This window comes from Paramormyrops kingsleyae, chromosome 13 (genome assembly GCF_048594095.1).
Source record: "Paramormyrops kingsleyae isolate MSU_618 chromosome 13, PKINGS_0.4, whole genome shotgun sequence".
Lineage (NCBI taxonomy): Eukaryota > Metazoa > Chordata > Actinopteri > Osteoglossiformes > Mormyridae > Paramormyrops > Paramormyrops kingsleyae.
In genome coordinates this window covers 17,510,528-17,530,023 of record NC_132809.1, presented here as the reverse complement: position 1 = coordinate 17,530,023, position 19,496 = coordinate 17,510,528, and the positions used below count along the sequence as shown (strand labels likewise).

The 19,496-nt window shown below is 55.8% G+C and overlaps 1 protein-coding gene across 4 annotated transcripts in view; it reads right to left on the bottom strand.

The window, feature by feature from the left end:
* Positions 1–19,496, bottom strand: part of LOC111846776 (transcription factor 12-like) — a 70,852-nt gene that overhangs the window by 25,201 nt on the left and 26,155 nt on the right. For all 4 annotated transcript variants that reach the window (XM_072698311.1, XM_072698308.1, XM_072698310.1 and 1 more), the window contains 3 exons: positions 6,970–7,031; positions 1,985–2,111; positions 1,543–1,595 (listed from right to left, as the gene is read on the bottom strand). In XM_072698311.1, the coding sequence (XP_072554412.1) occupies positions 1,543–1,595; positions 1,985–2,111; positions 6,970–7,031 (242 nt within the window). The remainder of the gene's footprint in view (positions 1–1,542; positions 1,596–1,984; positions 2,112–6,969; positions 7,032–19,496) is intronic.

Below are 19,496 nucleotides of genomic sequence, written 5' to 3'. Positions count from 1 at the left end.
GCCTTTTCTTTCTGATGTCAAACTTGAAACCCCGCTTTGAGCCTGAATGAAGGTCACCATCAGCCTCTCCTACAGGCCCACTTCCCCAATCGCTTGTCCGTTTCTCTGCTAAGCGAAACTCTCGGAGGATGGAGAGCGCGGGTGGGTGGGAAGTCAGGCGATCTGTGAGAAGCAGATGCTGGTCGGCGTGCCGTCTCAGCCGGGGCTCTCGCCCCCTAAGGGGGGACGTCCCTCAGTCTCTCTTATTCTGCCCGTCTGCTAACTACCAGTAACAAAACAAAATGTCACATCAAGCCAACTTTACATCAACCAGGAGCACAACACCTTTAATTAAAAGCAGAGAAGAGGAGCTTCTACACACCAGTATCCCAGAGGCAGTGTTCTGCAACCTCCCCCCCACCCCACCCACTTACTTGCTATGCTGGTGCAGGTGTGACCACAGAAGTACCAGTTATCGCTCTCTCAACACCCCCCTCCAAGGGCATGTCGGCTTCCCGTGTCATTTATGTGACAAACTGACATTCTCCACGACGCCGCTTCACGCGTCTACGTTTGCGTGTGAAGAGAAAATTAGAAGCAGCCAAATAGGACGTGACCTGGCCTGTTTTACCCTCCCTTTGTGTGGTCTGTGCTCCCTGGATAGAGGTGGGGGAACTTTGGGGGCTACCCAAGCTAAAAGGGAGAAATGACACCTTTCTGGTGGAGGTGACATGCTTCACGTGCCATGGCCCAGCTAACAAAATCCCTCTACTGATATGGAGTAAAAGGAGTGCGCCCTGTAAGGCAGCTGAACTGCGCAGTCAGTCTGCATCCCCGCCCTCCTCGTTTGCTGTGCCCCGCAAGGCAGTCGCCCCGCGCAGTCGGTCTGCATCCCCACCTTCCTCGTCTGCTGTGTCCTTGTTCCATAACAAATGTCATCTCTCCACTGCCGGCTTCCACAGCCGCCCCCGGGACCCGGCAGTTATAAACAAGCGGCCAAACTGAGATGAAATCCCATAAATCCATAAAACCCATGAATGAAATTCCCTTCTGTATTCTAGAAGATTCCACCGCTGCTCTAGCCTCAAACCCTTCGGTTTCCGCAGCTCCACCAGGGGGCCGGGCAGCCATTTCCAGAAGCGCAGAGGGCTGAACTGCGGGTCTTGGCACCGGTTAGCGGTGTGTAGGGCCTAAGCCCAGGGCCTGGAAAGCGAAGTCCAGCCCCCCACACCCCCCCACCCCCAATCCCCCACAGGGATCGTCACAAATGGAAATTTCGGCCATTCTCAGCCATCCGTCCCTGGTCGTCCTCCTGTTCGGCCACATGACGACTAATTAAACATCAAAAGGCCAGCACTGGGGCCGTACTCGCTCTGGTCGGGCCCCACTGCGAAGCCACGTCTGTAAATCACTTCCCCCCCCAAACACACGCGTGCATACGCCCATGCGCATATAAACCACCCCCCCCCTCCCCTCGATGGCAGCACCGTCCCCATCAAAGCCAGAAGAGACAGCAGGACACAGCAGGGCACGGGAACCGAGCATGGGGGGCCTCCCACTCACCGAGGACGGCAGCCCGGGCGGTACCTTGCGGACCTTCTTCGTCTGTATGGAATCTGAGGACAGAGGGAGCAGCATTCAGTGCCGGCAGACAGCCCAACTTACAGCACAACCCTCAGTCCGTCAAGGGTATTTATACAGCACTAATAGTCAGAACACGCACTAAGAGACAGCAGCTCGACTTCGCTACATATTACAGTATGCCTGTCACATTATACATTTCTGTTTAAGTAGCAAGCTTTAAGTTTCAAATTCGAGAAACCAAAACAAATGAAAATGTGAGGGCTGTGAGACGGTGCTGAGAGCGGTGGGGGGGGGGGGGGTGGGCGTGCTGTGGTCGGGCTTGTTGGAGCTGGCCAAGCCTCAAGCGGCGGCACCGCCACACCTAAAAATCCCCGTAACGTCAAAATGGCCTCCAGCTGGGGCAGGCCGGCGCGATACTGACCCAGAGGAGCGGAGTCCGGCAGAGGCCGCCGTCTCGGGTTTGAGGAAAAGGCAAACAGGGGGCTGGCGGTCTTGCCAGGCGTGGTCGCTGGTCCGGTGCCAGCCAGAGCGAGGTCCGGGCGGAGTGACTGGAAGACAGGAGCAAGGAGCGCGGGGTCAGCGGCAAAAAGCTGCAGACAGGCAGCTACTACTGAAGTAATTACGGCGTGAGGAATCACAGTGCAAATAAGTTTTACAATTACTGCCCAATGCTGAACAGCCTCAAACAGTAAATTATTTAAATAAATCACAGTGGGTCAAAATAATAATAATAATAATAATTATTATTATTATAATGTTAACGTGCAATAAATACAACAGTATTTGAATCCTCAAATCAAAAACAGATGCTGAAATGATTGAATAGATAGATAGAAAGATAGATAGATAAAACCAGCCTCTTTTGTGCATGGTTTACAGCTCACTACTCGTTGAACCGGTCAATACAACAGCCCGAAATATTTACACGGTCATAGCCGTGCAATAAAGACTGCGCACACCTCATCTGCGGAGGGAAGGGAGCCCCCGCCCCCCCCGGGGTAGTGAATTAGGGGGTCTCATTCAGCATGCGCGATCAGAAACGCCAGGAGTGCTGTTACATCGTTACAGCTCACTGTCTCTCTCTCTCTCTCTTGCTCTCTCTGCCTCCCTAATGATTCATTAGGACTCGCTTCACCACAATGCTGTTAATCAATCAAATCAGCAGTCAGTAAAGCCTTTTCTGCAGAAAACTGCCATCAGGTCGCAGCATCCCCTCCCCCCATATCACATTTAAACCTTTAAAGCAGCTTATATACCAGAAAATCCAGACCGAGAAACAAAAATAATCAAGGAGAATGTTTGTGTTCTCTAACGAGAAAACAAGGTTTGAAAAAACTACATTTCTAAATCGACCAATAAATCAAAACTAAAATTACATCAAAGAATTGACACAACTATTCATAATTAGGTAACCGTAAGCTTTAAATAGCAATAGTCATTTACGCTCAAAGTGTTGATATAACACCCTGAAAACTTGTAGGCCGCCTGTTTGGCTACATAGTCCATTATTAATAATCTCATTCCTGGTACAATAGGGATTGTAAGCACATGCACGCACACACACAATATCGGCCATTCACTCAATCCTCTCTGGAACCAGAGGTTAATCGACATGTAGAGGGTTTAGCTGTATGACAAACACAGAGAAAAATAAAGAGTGACTGCGGTAACTAACAGAAAAAGCCCCGAGCGGCGGCTCTCAGGGCTGAACGGACAGCTGGAGAGGAACAGCGACCATTTTCCGGGATAATCTCGCCTGCACATGTATTACTTGTCTTTTTCAGCTCCAAGTGCATCAATACGCACAGAGGAAGCTGGCAGCAGGAAAACTGACTCACCGTCTCTGCTTTCTGTAACCCGGAAGCTTCCCCTGATTAATATTCACACTCATTCTGTGGGCATCTCCATGCTCAGGGTAAAACAGGCCTGTGCGTGGGGCCTCAGAAAGAGGGTGTCTTGTGAGCTCATACAGAAATATGCTGGTGATTTTCCCTCAGATTTACTCCCAGCAGCTGGGTAGGAAGGGGACATAGACAGGGACGGGGACAGTGTCTTAGGCCTTGACAGGGACAGTGACATAGACCTTGACAGGGACAGGGACAGTGACAGACCTTGACAGGGATGGGGACAGTGACATAGACCTTGACAGGGACGGGGACAGTGACATAGACCTTGACAAGGACGGGGACAGTGACATAGACCTTGACAGGGACGGGGACAGTGACATAGACCTTGACAGGGACAGTGACATAGACCTTGACAGGGACAGAGACAAGGAATTGCAAGAAGACGGTGATACAGCTCACCAGGTCTATTGATCTTACCCCCCCCACCCCCACCCCCATGGTCAACGACAACCCCCCCCCGCCCACAAAAAAAGCAGGCCACGCAGCAGCTCAAGACCCCGGCACTGTAAGCTCCCAGAGAGTGAGTGTGATCACCACCGAAGCAGCCACATGAGGAAGGACACTGGCCACGGAGTCTCTGCACGCTCGACCCAAGCACACCACGCCTGCCTGCCCTCCGCAAACTGGGTTAGGAGGCCAGCAAAAGGTCTGTCCCAATTAGCGTAATCTGTGTGAGTGAGGCAGCGGCCTCTGCCATGACCATGACCTTCGACCTTTTTGACCACATCATGGTTAAGATGGGAGTCACAGGCTATTTAAAAGCCACTGACAACGAGAGACCTCTTGGGAAGGCGGCCGAGGAAAGCCAAACAGCCGCCTTACAGAAAGCAGTTTATCTACAATAAAGGGAAGCATCAGTGTCAGAGATCCGCTAAAGCTGCCACGGGCGGCAAGCTCACGCTCATTTAAACAGGCTGTGGCGAAGGCCGTCAGCTCACACAAAGAGGCAACAGCGAGGCAGAGGGGGCGGGGCCGGGGAGGCAGCCACAGGGGGCGGGGCCGGGGAAGCAGCCACAGGGTGGAGGGGCCGGGGAGGCAGCCACAGGGTGGAGGGGCCGGGGAGGCAGCCACAGGGTGGAGGGGCCGGGGAGGCAGCCACAGGGGGGAGGGGCCGGGGAGGCAGCCACAGGGGGGAGGGGCCGGGGAGGCAGCCACAGGGGGCGGGGCCGGGGAGGCAGCCACAGGGGGCGGGGCCGGGGAGGCAGCCACAGGGGGCGGGGCAGGGGAGGCAGCCACAGGGGGCGGGGCAGGGGAGGCAGCCACAGGGGGCGGGGCAGGGGAGGCAGCCACAGGGGGCGGGGCCGGGGAGGCAGCCACAGGGTGGAGGGGCCGGGGAGGCAGCCACAGGGGGGAGGGGCCGGGGAGGCAGCCACAGGGGGCGGGGCCGGGGAGGCAGCCACAGGGGGCGGGGCCGGGGAGGCAGCTACAGGGGGCGGGGCCGGGAGGCAGCCACAGGGGGCGGGGCCGGGGAGGCAGCCACAGGGGGCGGGGCCGGGGAGGCAGGCCACTCATGCTGTAGCCACTTGCTTAGGAATCACTGAAGGCAGCTGTGGGGCTCAACGCCTACAATATTATATCCTAAATAAAATAAAGGACTGGGTCACTTGAAGAATAATTAGAGCGTAAACGGCATTACGGAGCTCAGATTTAGATAGAGCTGGGTTTCCTGCTGCTGATTTAATTTTTTTTCCTTTTAATCTGGAGATCCTATTTGAAGATTACAGCGACGTGAGCCCTGCACAAAAAGAGCAAGGTAAACTGGGAAGCTGCCGGCATATGTGCCGGTGCCCTGCCGTATGCCGGGACGCGGCACGCGGATTTATAGTGTGGCGCAACACGGGGTCTCAACATTAGCCTCACGTCTGAACATGACGGGCGGGGAAAGCGAGGTGACACTTCTTTATTAATGGCATCCCTGCACATTAATCAGGCTAATCTGTCTCACAGGGTATGAGGGCTACCTGCCGAACGGGAACTTGGCGCCTGCCGGCCACTGGCAGCCGATCTGAGGCAGCCTCACGGAGGCCAAATGCGCTCCATCTGTGCAGAGATGGAAGCAGAAACAAGAGGCACGGCGGGTGCCTGGGTAGCGGGCTGCCAGCGGGACCCAGGCCGGCCCTGCGCCCGCTCGCCAGAGGGGTGGGGGGAGGGGGCCCCGCACATGTGCATCCACGCGAGCCGACGCACTTACATCATATGTGTGTGGGTGACACGCACAGGGTGCGGTGCATGGAGGCCCGACCAGCGGCCCACAGAGACGGGAGGGTCACAGATGGCCCACAGCTACGGCAGGCTTCCTAGCTTATGCCCCCCCCCCCCCGACCTCCCAAAAAGCCACGCTGGAAAGTGGGTCCGTTTCGAGAAAGTTAAACGTGCTGGACACGCCCCCACTTCCATCACGGGCAGATAGTGACATAGCTGCAGATGCAGGAGCACAACAGCAACAGAATAACATCACAGGCAGGCAGCCTAAAGCGTGGGGCACGAGTCACACTTCATTGTTTCCCACGCAAAATAGCAGGTCTGCCTTTCACTTTTTTGTGGCCTTTAAAAGTATTATTTATAATGAAAAATAGTAACATGTTACACATTTGAGCTGCCTCCGTATTCAAGTTAATGACTCATGTGCTCAGACTGCGTGAGTGAGACTCTGCATTCATTAATGAGGGTGAGAAGGCTTCCTGAACCGGGCCGTAGGTGCTGTGGGCTCCATAAAGGCCTCCTTAAACGCCTCAGATAGCCGGGGCGTCCGAGACGGGCTGCGAGCCACTCCGAGGCCGACGCTATGCGGGCGCCTGCTGCTAGAGAGCAGGGCTGCAACGGAAGCAATGCCTCCCCAAAAAGGGGAGGGCGCGCAGACCCAGGACCAGGACTTGCTGACATCACATTTAGGGTGTGGGTGGGGGGCTGGGGAGGAATGACAGAGTCATACAATCCTGCCTTTGTGCTTCCCATCTGTGCAGAAGCATGGGGTGGGGGGGGGGGCTGGGCAGGCTGCTCCGGAAGGACGGACAGGCTGCAAGTCACGTTTATGGACAATGCTGCCCCTACTGGAAAAAGAGAATACTGCACTCCTCCTCACTAAAGGATAATCACATGCATTGCATGCCACTCCCCCCACCCCAAATGCCGCCAATTCCGCCGCATTCACACAGGTGACACACGCATGCTTGCGCATATATGAAAACTTGCACATGAACACAGACACACACGAAAAAAAAAATGCACGCACACAAACACACACACACGCTGAGCCCCTTTCATGGCTCCCTTAAATACACTTCGGCAAAAAGCCTGAGAATCTCTGGCAAAAGCTGAACTGGCGGCAGACAGAAAACAAGTGATCAAAAGAGAGGAAAAGGAATACACAGCAAACTTCCTGTGAGAGAGAGATGCAACCAGCTGGGGGGGGGGGGCAGTAGGAGGAAAAGAAGAAGGGGAGAGAAGGGGGGGTGAGGCGGCAGACTGGGAGAGCAGGGGGGTAGAGCCCATGACTCACCTGGCTCCCCGACACGCCCAGCTCTCTGCCGTAGACAGAGAATGGAGGCCTCTCTGATTTACCTGCAGGGGACAGAGGGAGGAGATTCTGCTTAGGTGCTGTCAGTCACGGCGGCATGAGCGCCACAAAGCCCAGCCCAGACACAAGCTTCCAGAAGCATGTGAAAATATTCACAGCAGAGGTGATTAGCATGAATGACGAATGCATGAAATGCTCCGCATTTTAAAACACCTCTCTCTGTGCCAGGATTTAAGCGCCCGCGTGCGCGTGCATGCACACACACAAACACACACGCACTTCTCAGAGAAGACTTGACAGACTGAGTCCCGGGAGAGAACGCCGAATCGCCATGGAGACACGCAGCATCGCTTGCGGTAACATTCACGTTCTCTTCCCCCATCTGTGCACTCTCAAACATCTTGTTCTAATAGGGTTTCAATCTCGTTAGAGCTCTGTGTAATGGTTCACTTCTTAGGATCGTCATGGAGATGGCCAGAGTGCATCCCGGGCGAGGTGAGAATGGCGATGAAAGGTGCCATGCTGGTTACGACAATCCCACAAAATCTGCAGAGTTCCCGTCCGTCCGTAAGACGACAGACTGGCGGATGAAACTACCAGCCACCATTTTCTGTCTGACTTTCATTACAGGGACAAACTGTTTACTCAGAGGAAAGAAATATTTTTGGAAGTGCGGATTTGCAAGGCAGGGATATTTTGTCGCATCCAGACTTTTTCCCATTTTTCGAAAACCAAGCAAAAATGGTTCATGGGGAAAAAAAAAGAAAATGCAGCCGTACGTTCGTGAAAATCTGGAACATTTTAGTTCTACGTCCATAAAAATCAGTCTGACGTGTGCAGTCGGTCACCCTCAGCTGAGACACGCTGACACGAAGTGGAAGGGGGCAGAATAAGACGGCTTCCCTCGTCTCCCCAGGACAGAGCGCCTACAGTCACACTCCGGCGTGACCTCCCTGCCTTGGGGGGGGGGGCAGCGTTGTGAGTATACAGCAGAGCGAAGGCACCCTGCCTTTCACCACAGGACAGGCAAGCTGCTGCTTATTTTAGCCATTCCCACCGCTGCGCTTTTGGATGGGCTCCCCTCTCCAACCACACCGTGCCAGGAGATTCATTCAAGTGGGGAGTGTTTGTTTATATCCAGGTAAAGGCGGGGGGACATCCGGTTTCCTTATCCCACTCTCCTTCACTTTGTCTCCCTCCCTCCCTCGATGTTGGACTAAAGATATGCATCCTGCATGGCGGAGCCCCAGAGAAGACGCCCGCTGCGGTTCCCACATCGCCACCGCTGTCGTCTACACACTGATGGGCACGCGTGGAGTTTCACATGCGGAGTGTCGACAGCCAGAGCTGTCGACACACCTCTGAATGAAATAGCACCTCAGTGTGTGTGTGTGTGTGTGTGTGTGTGTGTGTGTGTGTGTGTCATTTAGCTGGATTGTACGACTGGAAGCCGCAAAAGAAAAAAAGGAAAAACAAAACAAAAAAGAACGAAATAAGTCATTTGTAGAAGGGCCATGACTGAATGACAGACAGGAAGAGAAGAGGCATGATGACAGGAAGCACAAAGGCTCACAGGAGGCTGATCTGCATAAGGAACGAAGCCGCGAGGGGAAGGTCCTGAAGAACGCCCGAAATCAGCACTAAGCACGCGAGAGAGAGAGAGAGAGAGAGAGATTGCCCAACGCCCGCCCGCCCGTCCGCCCGTCGCTCCCGCAATTTGTTTAAGTGTTACTGGCAAGCGGCCGTGCCAAGCCCGCTGCTGGCTAACGTGCCGCCGTTGGGCAAGCTGGTGCCAGCAAGCACAGCTGTGAAACCTCCGCCAGCCCCCCACCCCCCCATATCCCTCAGACACGCACATGCATGCGCACACACACACAGATACATACACACACGTCAGGCACCCAATTAATCATTCACTTATGCTGGGGTTTGGGGGACGGGGTCGTCAGCACAGAGGGACGGACACTCAGATCCCATAAAGAGGTCACTGATTAACAGGCTCCTTAACTGCCACGGCCACCCTGACCTCAGACGGTGCCTCCCAATCCCATCATGCTCTTGGCCTGGCCCCCAGCATGCCATCCACAGTACCTCGATTAGCAGCCTCCATTCCTCACCCCCCAACCCCCTCCTATGGTACCCCTGCCTGACGGGTCTCCATCACTAAAGGGGCATACAGGCAGTGCGCGTGTGTGTGTGTGTGTGTCACGGGACACAGGAGTAGGGGGTGAACGCCCCCCCCAACGGCCACATCTCGCCGGGTAGTCACACTGGTGCACTCATGCATAGTTGGCACCCCACCACCAGCGCTGCGTCTCTCAGCAACCCAAACTGCGGCCCAACGAGATGGCACGCTTCAATCATGCTGCCCGTTTTAATGGGGCTGCGGGGTGGCAGAGGCACACGCGTGACACCTGGCAGGGGCGTGGCCTTGCCCCTTCTGGGATCAGCTGGCTGGGGGCACTTGGCATCACCCCAAGAGCCATCAGGTCACAAGCTCTGCGGCTTTACTTTTAAGAGGAAAAACAGCCGTGGGTTAAAATGGCTGCCCATAATGGGAGCCTGCAGGTCGCGTCACTGCGCTGGAGTGCCCGTGCCAACCCCCCAGCCTTGGTGTGGTACTGAGGCAGTGATCTAAGTATCCCTGGGGACCAATTCAAAAAAAGTAAGACGACATAAAACAGGCACAGAAACAGGCAATTAGTTTGCATGCAGTGCTGGCCGGCAGACGTGCCGCCCCCAGTGAGCCGCCCCCAGTGAGCCGCCCCCAGTGAGCCGCCGATTCTTCCTACCATTCCGAGGGGCCACACAAAGGATGGTAAGGCGTCCCCCGAACAACAAGCTTCTTGTGGCCCCCCTTGGCCCCGGACTGGCCCCCGCATCCCTCCCTGCGACCCCGTGGACTAGCCCCCCCATCCCACCCAGCAGCACCCTGCACTCCCATCCTGCGCAGCAGCCCCGTGGCCCCAGACTGGCCCCCCATCCCACTCAGCAGCTCACAGCGCTGGCCCTCCAGTACCACCCATTCCCCCCATTGCAGCGACACGCAGCACAGACCAGAGACACAGCGACACAGAGCAGCCCCAGTACCATGAAAAACAGGAAAGGCGACAGGAAAGGGACAACAAATTTGGGGGGGGGGGGGGGGGGTTACTGTGCATGTGCGTGTGGAAAGCTCTAGTGAGAGCAGAGTAACAGGGACATGTGAGAAACAAAGGCTGGGGGCGGCCAGTGGTGTGTCTCTGCCGTGCGTTTTGGGGGGGGCTCTCTGCCAGCGTCTGGGCTCTGAACCAGCCCCTTTTGTTTGCTCCCCCCTTCCCGGTCGTGCCGGAGCCTTTTGATGTTGTGACAGGTTTTTTCCTGGCAGTAAATAAAAGCTGTTTTGCAGGAGAGGGTGACGACGAAGGTCTCGGGGGCCGGGGGGGGGAGGGACCCACACAGAGCCTGAGGAAACAGCCCCCCCCCCCCCCATCGCGTGCGTTCAAGCCAAAACCCAAGTTCTGCTCACTCCCGCTCACCATCCCAGCTCCGCATCCATTCCTGTTAATAATGGCTCTGTCAACAGTGCGCTCATTTAAACGACTCATGCAAATGTTACCGAGGCCTCATCTGGATACCCCCCCCCCTTATTGTTGAAACGTCACCGGTTATCACGTCCTGCGATTATGAACGCGGCTATGCTGCAACGAGTAATTAGGCATTAGGTTAAACAAACCGATCAATTACACAGAGACAGTGCCATCACAGGCCATCAGGCAAGGGTCGGGGGCGGGGGGTCTTATCGGGACAGGCAGATTAAAAACAGCTGAGAAACAAAAGGAAATGGATCCCGATGGCCGACTGCAGCCTGGGAGGTGAACATGTTCGGTACAGTCGTGTCACGGACTATCATTGTGACAACCGATCCCTGAAATCAGATATAACAGCTGCAATAGAGGCAGGACATTGTTTGTTTTAGGGACGATCTGATCTGGCCTTCACAGCTTCCGAGTCTGACTATCCCCAGCCGGCGCCCGCTATTCAGAGATGGGGGGGGGGGGGTGACTGTGGAGCAGATGGGAACATTCCACATGACCAAACCAATCAATCACCCCGGCGAGCCGCAGGTGCCACGCAGCCGTGCAGCAGCGGACCATTTCACAGTCTATCGGGCTCAAACACACGGCCACCAATCAATGGCACCCGAGGCCCTGCGAGAGGGTGGGGCTCCCTCAGGGGCCGGCGGCCCACGGCTGATGACTTCATAATCACACATCATCCTCCTCACCGGAGGGTTTGGGAGCGGCTATCCGAGAGCCCCCAGCCCGCGTATGAGCACCACACGTGAGCCCCTTAAGCCCCGGTGCCGCTGATGGTAGGGGTTACCCAATGGCCAAAACACAAAACTACGACCCAGGCAGAGAGGGCAAAAAGGGGCATTACTTTTCATCTGAGGAAGGATATTACACCATATTAGTCAGACCGGTAACAATAGCATCCATTGTGCAACATCAAAGTTTGTGTACGGGTCTGGTGTCCTTCAGGAAGCTGAACAATAGGCATGAAACGGCAAGACGTCAGAGAGCCCATATGGGGAGCGGAGAAGGCGGGACGGCCGTGGCTCCCGATCCGGCCCACGGCGGCCAGGCTCTCTGGCTATACCGCCTTTCAAAGGAGCCCGGCGGCTCGACCCCCGCCGTGGGGGGCCCAAACAATGGCAGGGGGGAGGAGGATGGCCACAGATGAGGGAGGCGCAGGAGGCGGGAGGCAGGACAGCCGTGGATGATGGGGGGGCGGGAGGCGGCAACGGGCACGCACGGGGGGGGCAAGGGGCAGGAAGGCCACAGACGATGGGGGGTGGGAGGTGGGGGGGGCGCAAGTGTAACATGCATAAACAGCAGCTTCTAAAAGACAGGACTGAGAGCATCCGGACCCCAGGCAGCACAAAGCAGTGAGAGGGCGGGGGGGCGCGCACACACACACACACACACACACACACACACACACACACACACACACACACACGCGCATCCTCACGCACTGACACACACACACACACACGCATCCTCACGCACTGACACACACACTCACGCATCCTCACACACTGACACACACACACACACGCATCCTCACGCACTGACACACACACACACACACACACGCATCCTCACGCACTGACACACGTTCACACATGCCCTCATGCACGCGCACACACACACACACACTCATATCTTTGTGGGGACTCACCATTTATTTCTTCTGTGGCCATAACCCTAATCCTAGCTCTGAGAACCTTTGGGCCCCACACTGTGATAATTGTGACCGCACACACTCTCCAGTCCAGGCGGCAGTTCCTGCGGCTCCCTGCTACCGCGGAGGGAATTCACACACCACTCACGCTCCCTCACCATAACTCACGCGGCACTGCAGACACTGCCAGCCCCTGCTCCCGATACTCACGTCGAACCCAAAGCGCTCTGTCGGCTCTCACACTGGGCGACACTCTGCATTCAGTGGGCAGCAGGATTGAAATGCACCATGGGACCCAGGTCTCAGGAGAGCCAGGTTGGTGCCCTCCCCCGGACTAGGAGGCAGCCCCCCCAGCCCAGGCTAGCAGCTTCGCAGGCCCAGTCCTTGGGCGCTGGCTGGGCAGGCCAGCATGGACGCAGATTGGAGGCACAGCGAGTCTCAGCACTCTGTAGGAACCCGAGAGCACCAGCAAACAGGGGTGATGAAAGCCATGAACACAAAGGCAGCTTCAATCCCTGGACAGAACAGGACGTCCAAAGCCCTTCTGCTGCCCCAAAACAGGAGCAGTGGCAATACGGAGGCCACGACATGCTCAGGCACACCGCAAACTCAGCTCAGTGCTATGCTGGCTTACACTCGCCCCGCGTCCCGAGGACGCTCTCCAAGCTGAGGATCCAAGGGCTCGCGTGCCGCAGAATCTGGGCTGCATGGGCCGGAAGCGAGCCTGGGAGAGCGGGCCAGGAAGGGGGGGGAGGCGGATCAGGGACCTGTGCCCTCAGCTCATCTCCAGCTTTTCATGCTCCACCAAGCGCAAGAGTAGATAGTGCGGGGCCAGTGGGCCGGGGGGGGGGGCGAGTGTGCTTGGGTGCCCCTCCAAGCTAATACTACCCCCGCAGTCAGGGCGGACCAACAGCACACGCACCTGGGCAGAGCACCTGACCACGCTGAAGGCCCAGCTGCCTTGAGATGCACGTCTCCAGAGAGCACAAGATGGGGGAGATGAAAGTGCCTGCAAGCACTGACCACAACACACCACTTCCTCGCCCCTCCAGACGTGGGCACAGGCTCCATTTGGCCCTCGTCACCCTGTCGCCTCAGACGCCGAGGAGGGGTTTCTTCGGCGCTCATCGTGACGTGTTACAGGCATGTTTTACAGGAAGGGTGTTCAGTCTGCCAGCCAGCAGGGGCACCGCTGCCGACTCTGCCAACAGCGACACAGCACGGCGCTGCTAACAGTTTACATCATTAAAATGCTTATGCTCAAGCTACAGCTCCATAATAATGACAACTGCCAGAGCCCAGGCGTCCAAGGTCGCTTTGGGGACATAAGCAGCATGAAGCCTTACCTCAGCTTAGGAGAGCAGAAGCTAAGCACTCAGCAGTTTACGGTCCCCCAGCCCCCCTCCTCTCTGCAGAGCTGCCAGGATGCCAGCCATGAAAGAAAAAAGCGGACCGGCCCCTCAGAGAGACGGGATGGCCCTGGGAAGACGCAGGGTTACAGTCACGCTGGCGACACATTCAAAAGGCCGCCATGTCAGAGCAAGACGAGGGAAGAGGGGAAATCAGATAAACAGCCCCGGCGAGTCAGAACACAGTGAGTCAGTGCACCCAGTGCGTCAGAGTACATAGCGTGTTAGCGGACCCCACGAGTCAGAGCACCCAGTGAGTCAGCAGGCCCTGGCAGTCAGCACGGCTTGCTAGTCAGACCGCCGACTTAGGCACAGCGCACAGAGTGTCAGCGGGCCCCGCAATTAAGCGCATCCAGCCAGTCGGAGACAGTGGATCCTGAGAGTCACAATGGCGAATGTGACAGTGCACTCAGCAAGTCAGAAAGCACAGAATCAAAATTGCCCAGAGCGGACCGGCCAGGGCCTGCTGACTCACTGGGTGCTCTGACTCGTGGGGTCCGCTAACACGCTATGTACTCTGACGCACTGGGTGCACTGACTCACTGTGTTCTGACTCGCCGGGGCTGTTTATCTGATTTCCCCTCTTCCCTCGTCTTGCTCTGACATGGCGGCCTTTTGAATGTGTCGCCAGTGTGACTGTAACCCTGCGTCTTCCCAGGGCCATCCCGTCTCTCTGAGGGGCCGATCCGCTTTGGGCAATTTGATTCTGCGGGATCCGCAATTCACCTTGCCCAGGGAGTCAGAGAACATAGTGAGCATGGTCAGCGAGTGAGTGCAGCAGAGCAGAGTGAGTCAGTGCATCAAGCAAGTCCGAGAACCCAGTCCTTCCATTCCATCCTACTCCAGTCTCAGAGATATGAGTGTTTCTGCGCTGCAGGAAAGTCTATCGTAGTCCCTCTCTGCAGTCATGGGGTTGAGGAACCAAGAGCAAACCAACATGGAGGGCACACGTGAAGAATCAGGAGCTGGGGGGGCACAGTGTGTAATTGTAGGCTAGGCTATGGTGTCCCCACTTAGGTATAGAAGTCTCAATGTTACACATTCAACTTCAAGCCGCAGGCCAGCAGGGGTTGGAGGGGGGAGCAGTGGTGGAGAGTCCAGCGGCCAGGACCAGCGGCACTGGGGGTCATTAGCAGTGCGTTAAAACATTCTGTCCACCTGGAGCAGAAGCCAGCCTTCGGGGGGGCGGGGGGGCGTGCATTTGAGGCCCACCCCCACCCTCTCCATCTGGGGCTCCAGCACAGAGTGAGGGACCTGCGAGCTCTCTGGGGCCAGTGGGAAGGCCTTCGAGTGTTTAAACCAAACCTCCAGCTGTGGCTGTAGTTAAAAGGCGGCTAATCAGCAAAATAAAAGAAACAGTGTAAAAAACACACCTCGGGGCATGTGCGAGGTGCCCCTAGTGGGTGCAGCTCACAGGGGTGTGGGGCACTTCTGGGGAGGCATGAACTCATCAAATAAGAGCCTGCCAATCCCAGACAAGTGTGGTGTGAGTCACCAAGATGAGGTAAAGCGTGGGGGGGGGGGAGGGGGGATAGCAACTCAGCAGAGATAAAAGTACAGATGCAGACATGCAGGTTCATCACCAGGAACCGGGCTGGATTCATAAGAATACAGGAATACAGGAGCCCCCCGACACACAAATGTTCATAGCAGCAACTGGTAAGGAGATCAACACCAGTAGAGGAGGAGGAAAGATCCCACTGAACAGAACCCCTTCTCCCTTCTACCATCCGCCGCTCAGCAGGGGGGACATGGGGCGGGAACATGTGAGGGGGGGGGGGGGGGCGGTGCAAAGACAGGCTACTCATATAATGGTCACAGGGTCTCAATAAACATGCAAGTCACAGGATAAGCTAAAAGCAAGTTGCAAGCTAAAGCCGTTTTCACACATGAACTGCAGATATCATCCAGAGAATCAGGTCCGGATATTTTCCTGAGTTTCCTTTTCAGACATGTGACACATACCTGGAGAGCATTAGTCACATTCACACCCAATAGAAATACTCTGGTTGTTTTATGGGGGTGTCGCTTCGATAGAGCATGCAGGAGGCAGGACATGGTGTGAACAAAAGGCTGGGAAGATGTTAGCTGTTCAGCCGCATCTCAGTTGTAGCCAGTCTGTCATCCGTACGTTACACCGCTCTCATGTAGCCGGTCTGACATCCGTACGTTACACCGCTCTCATGTAGCCGGTCTGTCATCCGTACGTTACACCGCTCTCATGTAGCCGGTCTGACATCCGTACGTTACACCGCTCTCATGTAGCCGGTCTGTCATCCGTACGTTACACCGCGATCATGTAGCCGGTCTGTCATCCGTACGTTACACCGCGCTCATGTAGCCGGTCTGACATCCGTACGTTACACCGCTCTCATGTAGCCGGTCTGTCATCCGTACGTTACACCGCTCTCATGTAGCCGGTCTGACATCCGTACGTTACACCGCTCTCATGTAGCCGGTCTGTCATCCGTACGTTACACCGCTCTCATGTAGCCGGTCTGACATCCGTACGTTACACCGCTCTCATGTAGCCGGTCTGTCATCCGTACGTTACACCGCTCTCATGTAGCCGGTCTGTCATCCGTACGTTACACCGCTCTCATGTAGCCGGTCTGACATCCGTACGTTACACCGCTCTCATGTAGCCGGTCTGTCATCCGTACGTTACACCGCTCTCATGTAGCCGGTCTGTCATCCGTACGTTACAACGCCCTCATGTAGCCGGTCTGTCATCCGTACGTTACACCGCGCTCATGTAGCCGGTCTGTCATCCGTACGTTACACCGCTCTCATGTAGCCGGTCTGTCATCCGTACGTTACACCGCTCTCATGTAGCCGGTCTGACATCCGTACGTTACACCGCTCTCATGTAGCCGGTCTGTCATCCGTACGTTACACCGCTCTCATGTAGCCGGTCTGACATCCGTACGTTACACCGCCCTCATGTAGCCGGTCTGTCATCCGTACGTTACACCGCCCTCATGTAGCCGGTCTGTCATCCGTACGTTACACCGCTCTCATGTAGCCGGTCTGACATCCGTACGTTACACCGCCCTCATGTAGCCGGTCTGTCATCCGTACGTTACACCGCTCTCATGTAGCCGGTCTGTCATCCGTACGTTACACCGCTCTCATGTAGCCGGTCTGACATCCGTACGTTACACCGCTCTCATGTAGCCGGTCTGTCATCCGTACGTTACACCGCTCTCATGTAGCCGGTCTGACATCCGTACGTTACACCGCTCTCATGTAGCCGGTCTGTCATCCGTACGTTACACCGCTCTCATGTAGCCGGTCTGACATCCGTACGTTACACCGCTCTCATGTAGCCGGTCTGTCATCCGTACGTTACACCGCTCTCATGTAGCCGGTCTGTCATCCGTACGTTACACCGCTCTCATGTAGCCGGTCTGACATCCGTACGTTACACCGCTCTCATGTAGCCGGTCTGTCATCCGTACGTTACACCGCTCTCATGTAGCCGGTCTGTCATCCGTACGTTACACCGCTCTCATGTAGCCGGTCTGACATCCGTACGTTACACCGCTCTCATGTAGCCGGTCTGTCATCCGTACGTTACACCGCTCTCATGTAGCCGGTCTGACATCCGTACGTTACACCGCTCTCATGTAGCCGGTCTGTCATCCGTACGTTACACCGCTCTCATGTAGCCGGTCTGACATCCGTACGTTACACCGCTCTCATGTAGCCGGTCTGTCATCCGTACGTTACACCGCTCTCATGTAGCCGGTCTGACATCCGTACGTTACACCGCTCTCATGTAGCCGGTCTGTCATCCGTACGTTACACCGCTCTCATGTAGCCGGTCTGTCATCCGTACGTTACACCGCTCTCATGTAGCCGGTCTGTCATCCGTACGTTACACCGCTCTCATGTAGCCGGTCTGTCATCCGTACGTTACACCGCTCTCATGTAGCCGGTCTGACATCCGTACGTTACACCGCCCTCATGTAGCCGGTCTGTCATCCGTACGTTACACCGCCCTCATGTAGCCGGTCTGTCATCCGTACGTTACACCGCTCTCATGTAGCCGGTCTGACATCCGTACGTTACACCGCTCTCATGTAGCCGGTCTGTCATCCGTACGTTACACCGCTCTCATGTAGCCGGTCTGTCATCCGTACGTTACACCGCTCTCATGTAGCCGGTCTGACATCCGTACGTTACACCGCTCTCATGTAGCCGGTCTGTCATCCGTACGTTACACCGCTCTCATGTAGCCGGTCTGACATCCGTACGTTACAACGCCCTCATGTAGCCGGTCTGACATCCGTACGTTACAACGCGCTCATGTAGCCGGTCTGACATCCGTACGTTACACCGCCCTCATGTAGCCGGTCTGACATCCGTACGTTACACCGCGCTCATGTAGCCGGTCTGACATCCGTACGTTACAACGCGCTCATGTAGCCGGTCTGACATCCGTACGTTACACCGCGCTCATGTAGCCGGTCTGTCATCCGTACGTTACACCGCCCTCATGTAGCCGGTCTGACATCCGTACGTTACACCGCGCTCATGTAGCCGGTCTGACATCCGTACGTTACACCGCGCTCATGTAGCCGGTCTGACATCCGTACGTTACACCGCGCTCATGTAGCCGGTCTGACATCCGTACGTTACACCGCCCTCATGTAGCCGGTCTGACATCCGTACGTTACACCGCGCTCATGTAGCCGGTCTGACATCCGTACGTTACACCGCGCTCATGTAGCCGGTCTGACATCCGTACGTTACACCGCGCTCATGTAGCCGGTCTGTCATCCGTACGTTACACCGCGCTCATGTAGCCGGTCTGTCATCCGTACGTTACACCGCGCTCATGTAGCCGGTCTGTCATTCGTACGTTACACCACTCTCATGTAGCCGGTCTGTCATTCGTACGTTACACCGTGCTCATGTAGCCAGTCTGTCATTTATCATACGCAGCTGAGTCTCTCGTCATTCCTTGAATCTAGTGGATGATTTCGTTGTCAGCCCTTACTGACAGAATTTTCTACTTGTCTGTATTTTTTCATTTCTGCGCCAGTCACACGATAGAAATGTCATCAACACAACAACTTCTCACTTGCAGTGAATTCTCCAGACAACTTCCTGCTCCATGCACACATGGGGGTCAATCGGAAATTGCCCGGACTTTGTACTAGGGAGCTAGCAGGTTATCGTCTGTTTAATGTCTGGTGCGACTCATTCGGACATTTGCATTCACACATACAGCCCCGTCGGATAATGTCTAGACAAGTTCAGTGGGACAGTGCATGTCTGAAAGGGGCTTAATGGTCCCTCCCTCCCACACAATCCCCACCCCTCGGAACAAACTCACGGCAGCCTGGCCAGCCCCAGACAAAGGCTTTGGGATGTGGGACTTGTGTAAATCTGAGCAGAGGGCCCCCCCAGTCATCACTAGGCTGCTATTCTTAGCTTATCTGCAGCAGTAATTGTTTGAATTATACAGGGATCGTTATCCCCCGACGGTGCCCGTTACAGAGAGCCGGGGGGGGGGGGGTTGGGGGGGGTGCGGGACAGCCCTTCTGAACTGCACTCGCTCACTCGCTCCCATCCTCACTCCTGCAGAAGTGCTGCTCGGTCAGATAACGACGATTTCCTTCTCAATGTGGCCGCCACTCACTGCCATTATACTTCGGTTACATGAGCTAACATATTAAGTAACAGCATGGAACTTCATTAGCGGCCAACGACGTGCGTGGGGGGTTTAAATTAAGGCAGTGGTTCTCCACCCCATCCTCAGGCTCCCAGAAGGAGTCTCGGTTTCCGTTCAAGCCAATACCAGCATTCCTGAGCCAAGCGATCAAACGCTTTCTGATTAGTAGGACCTGGCTTGTAGCTGGA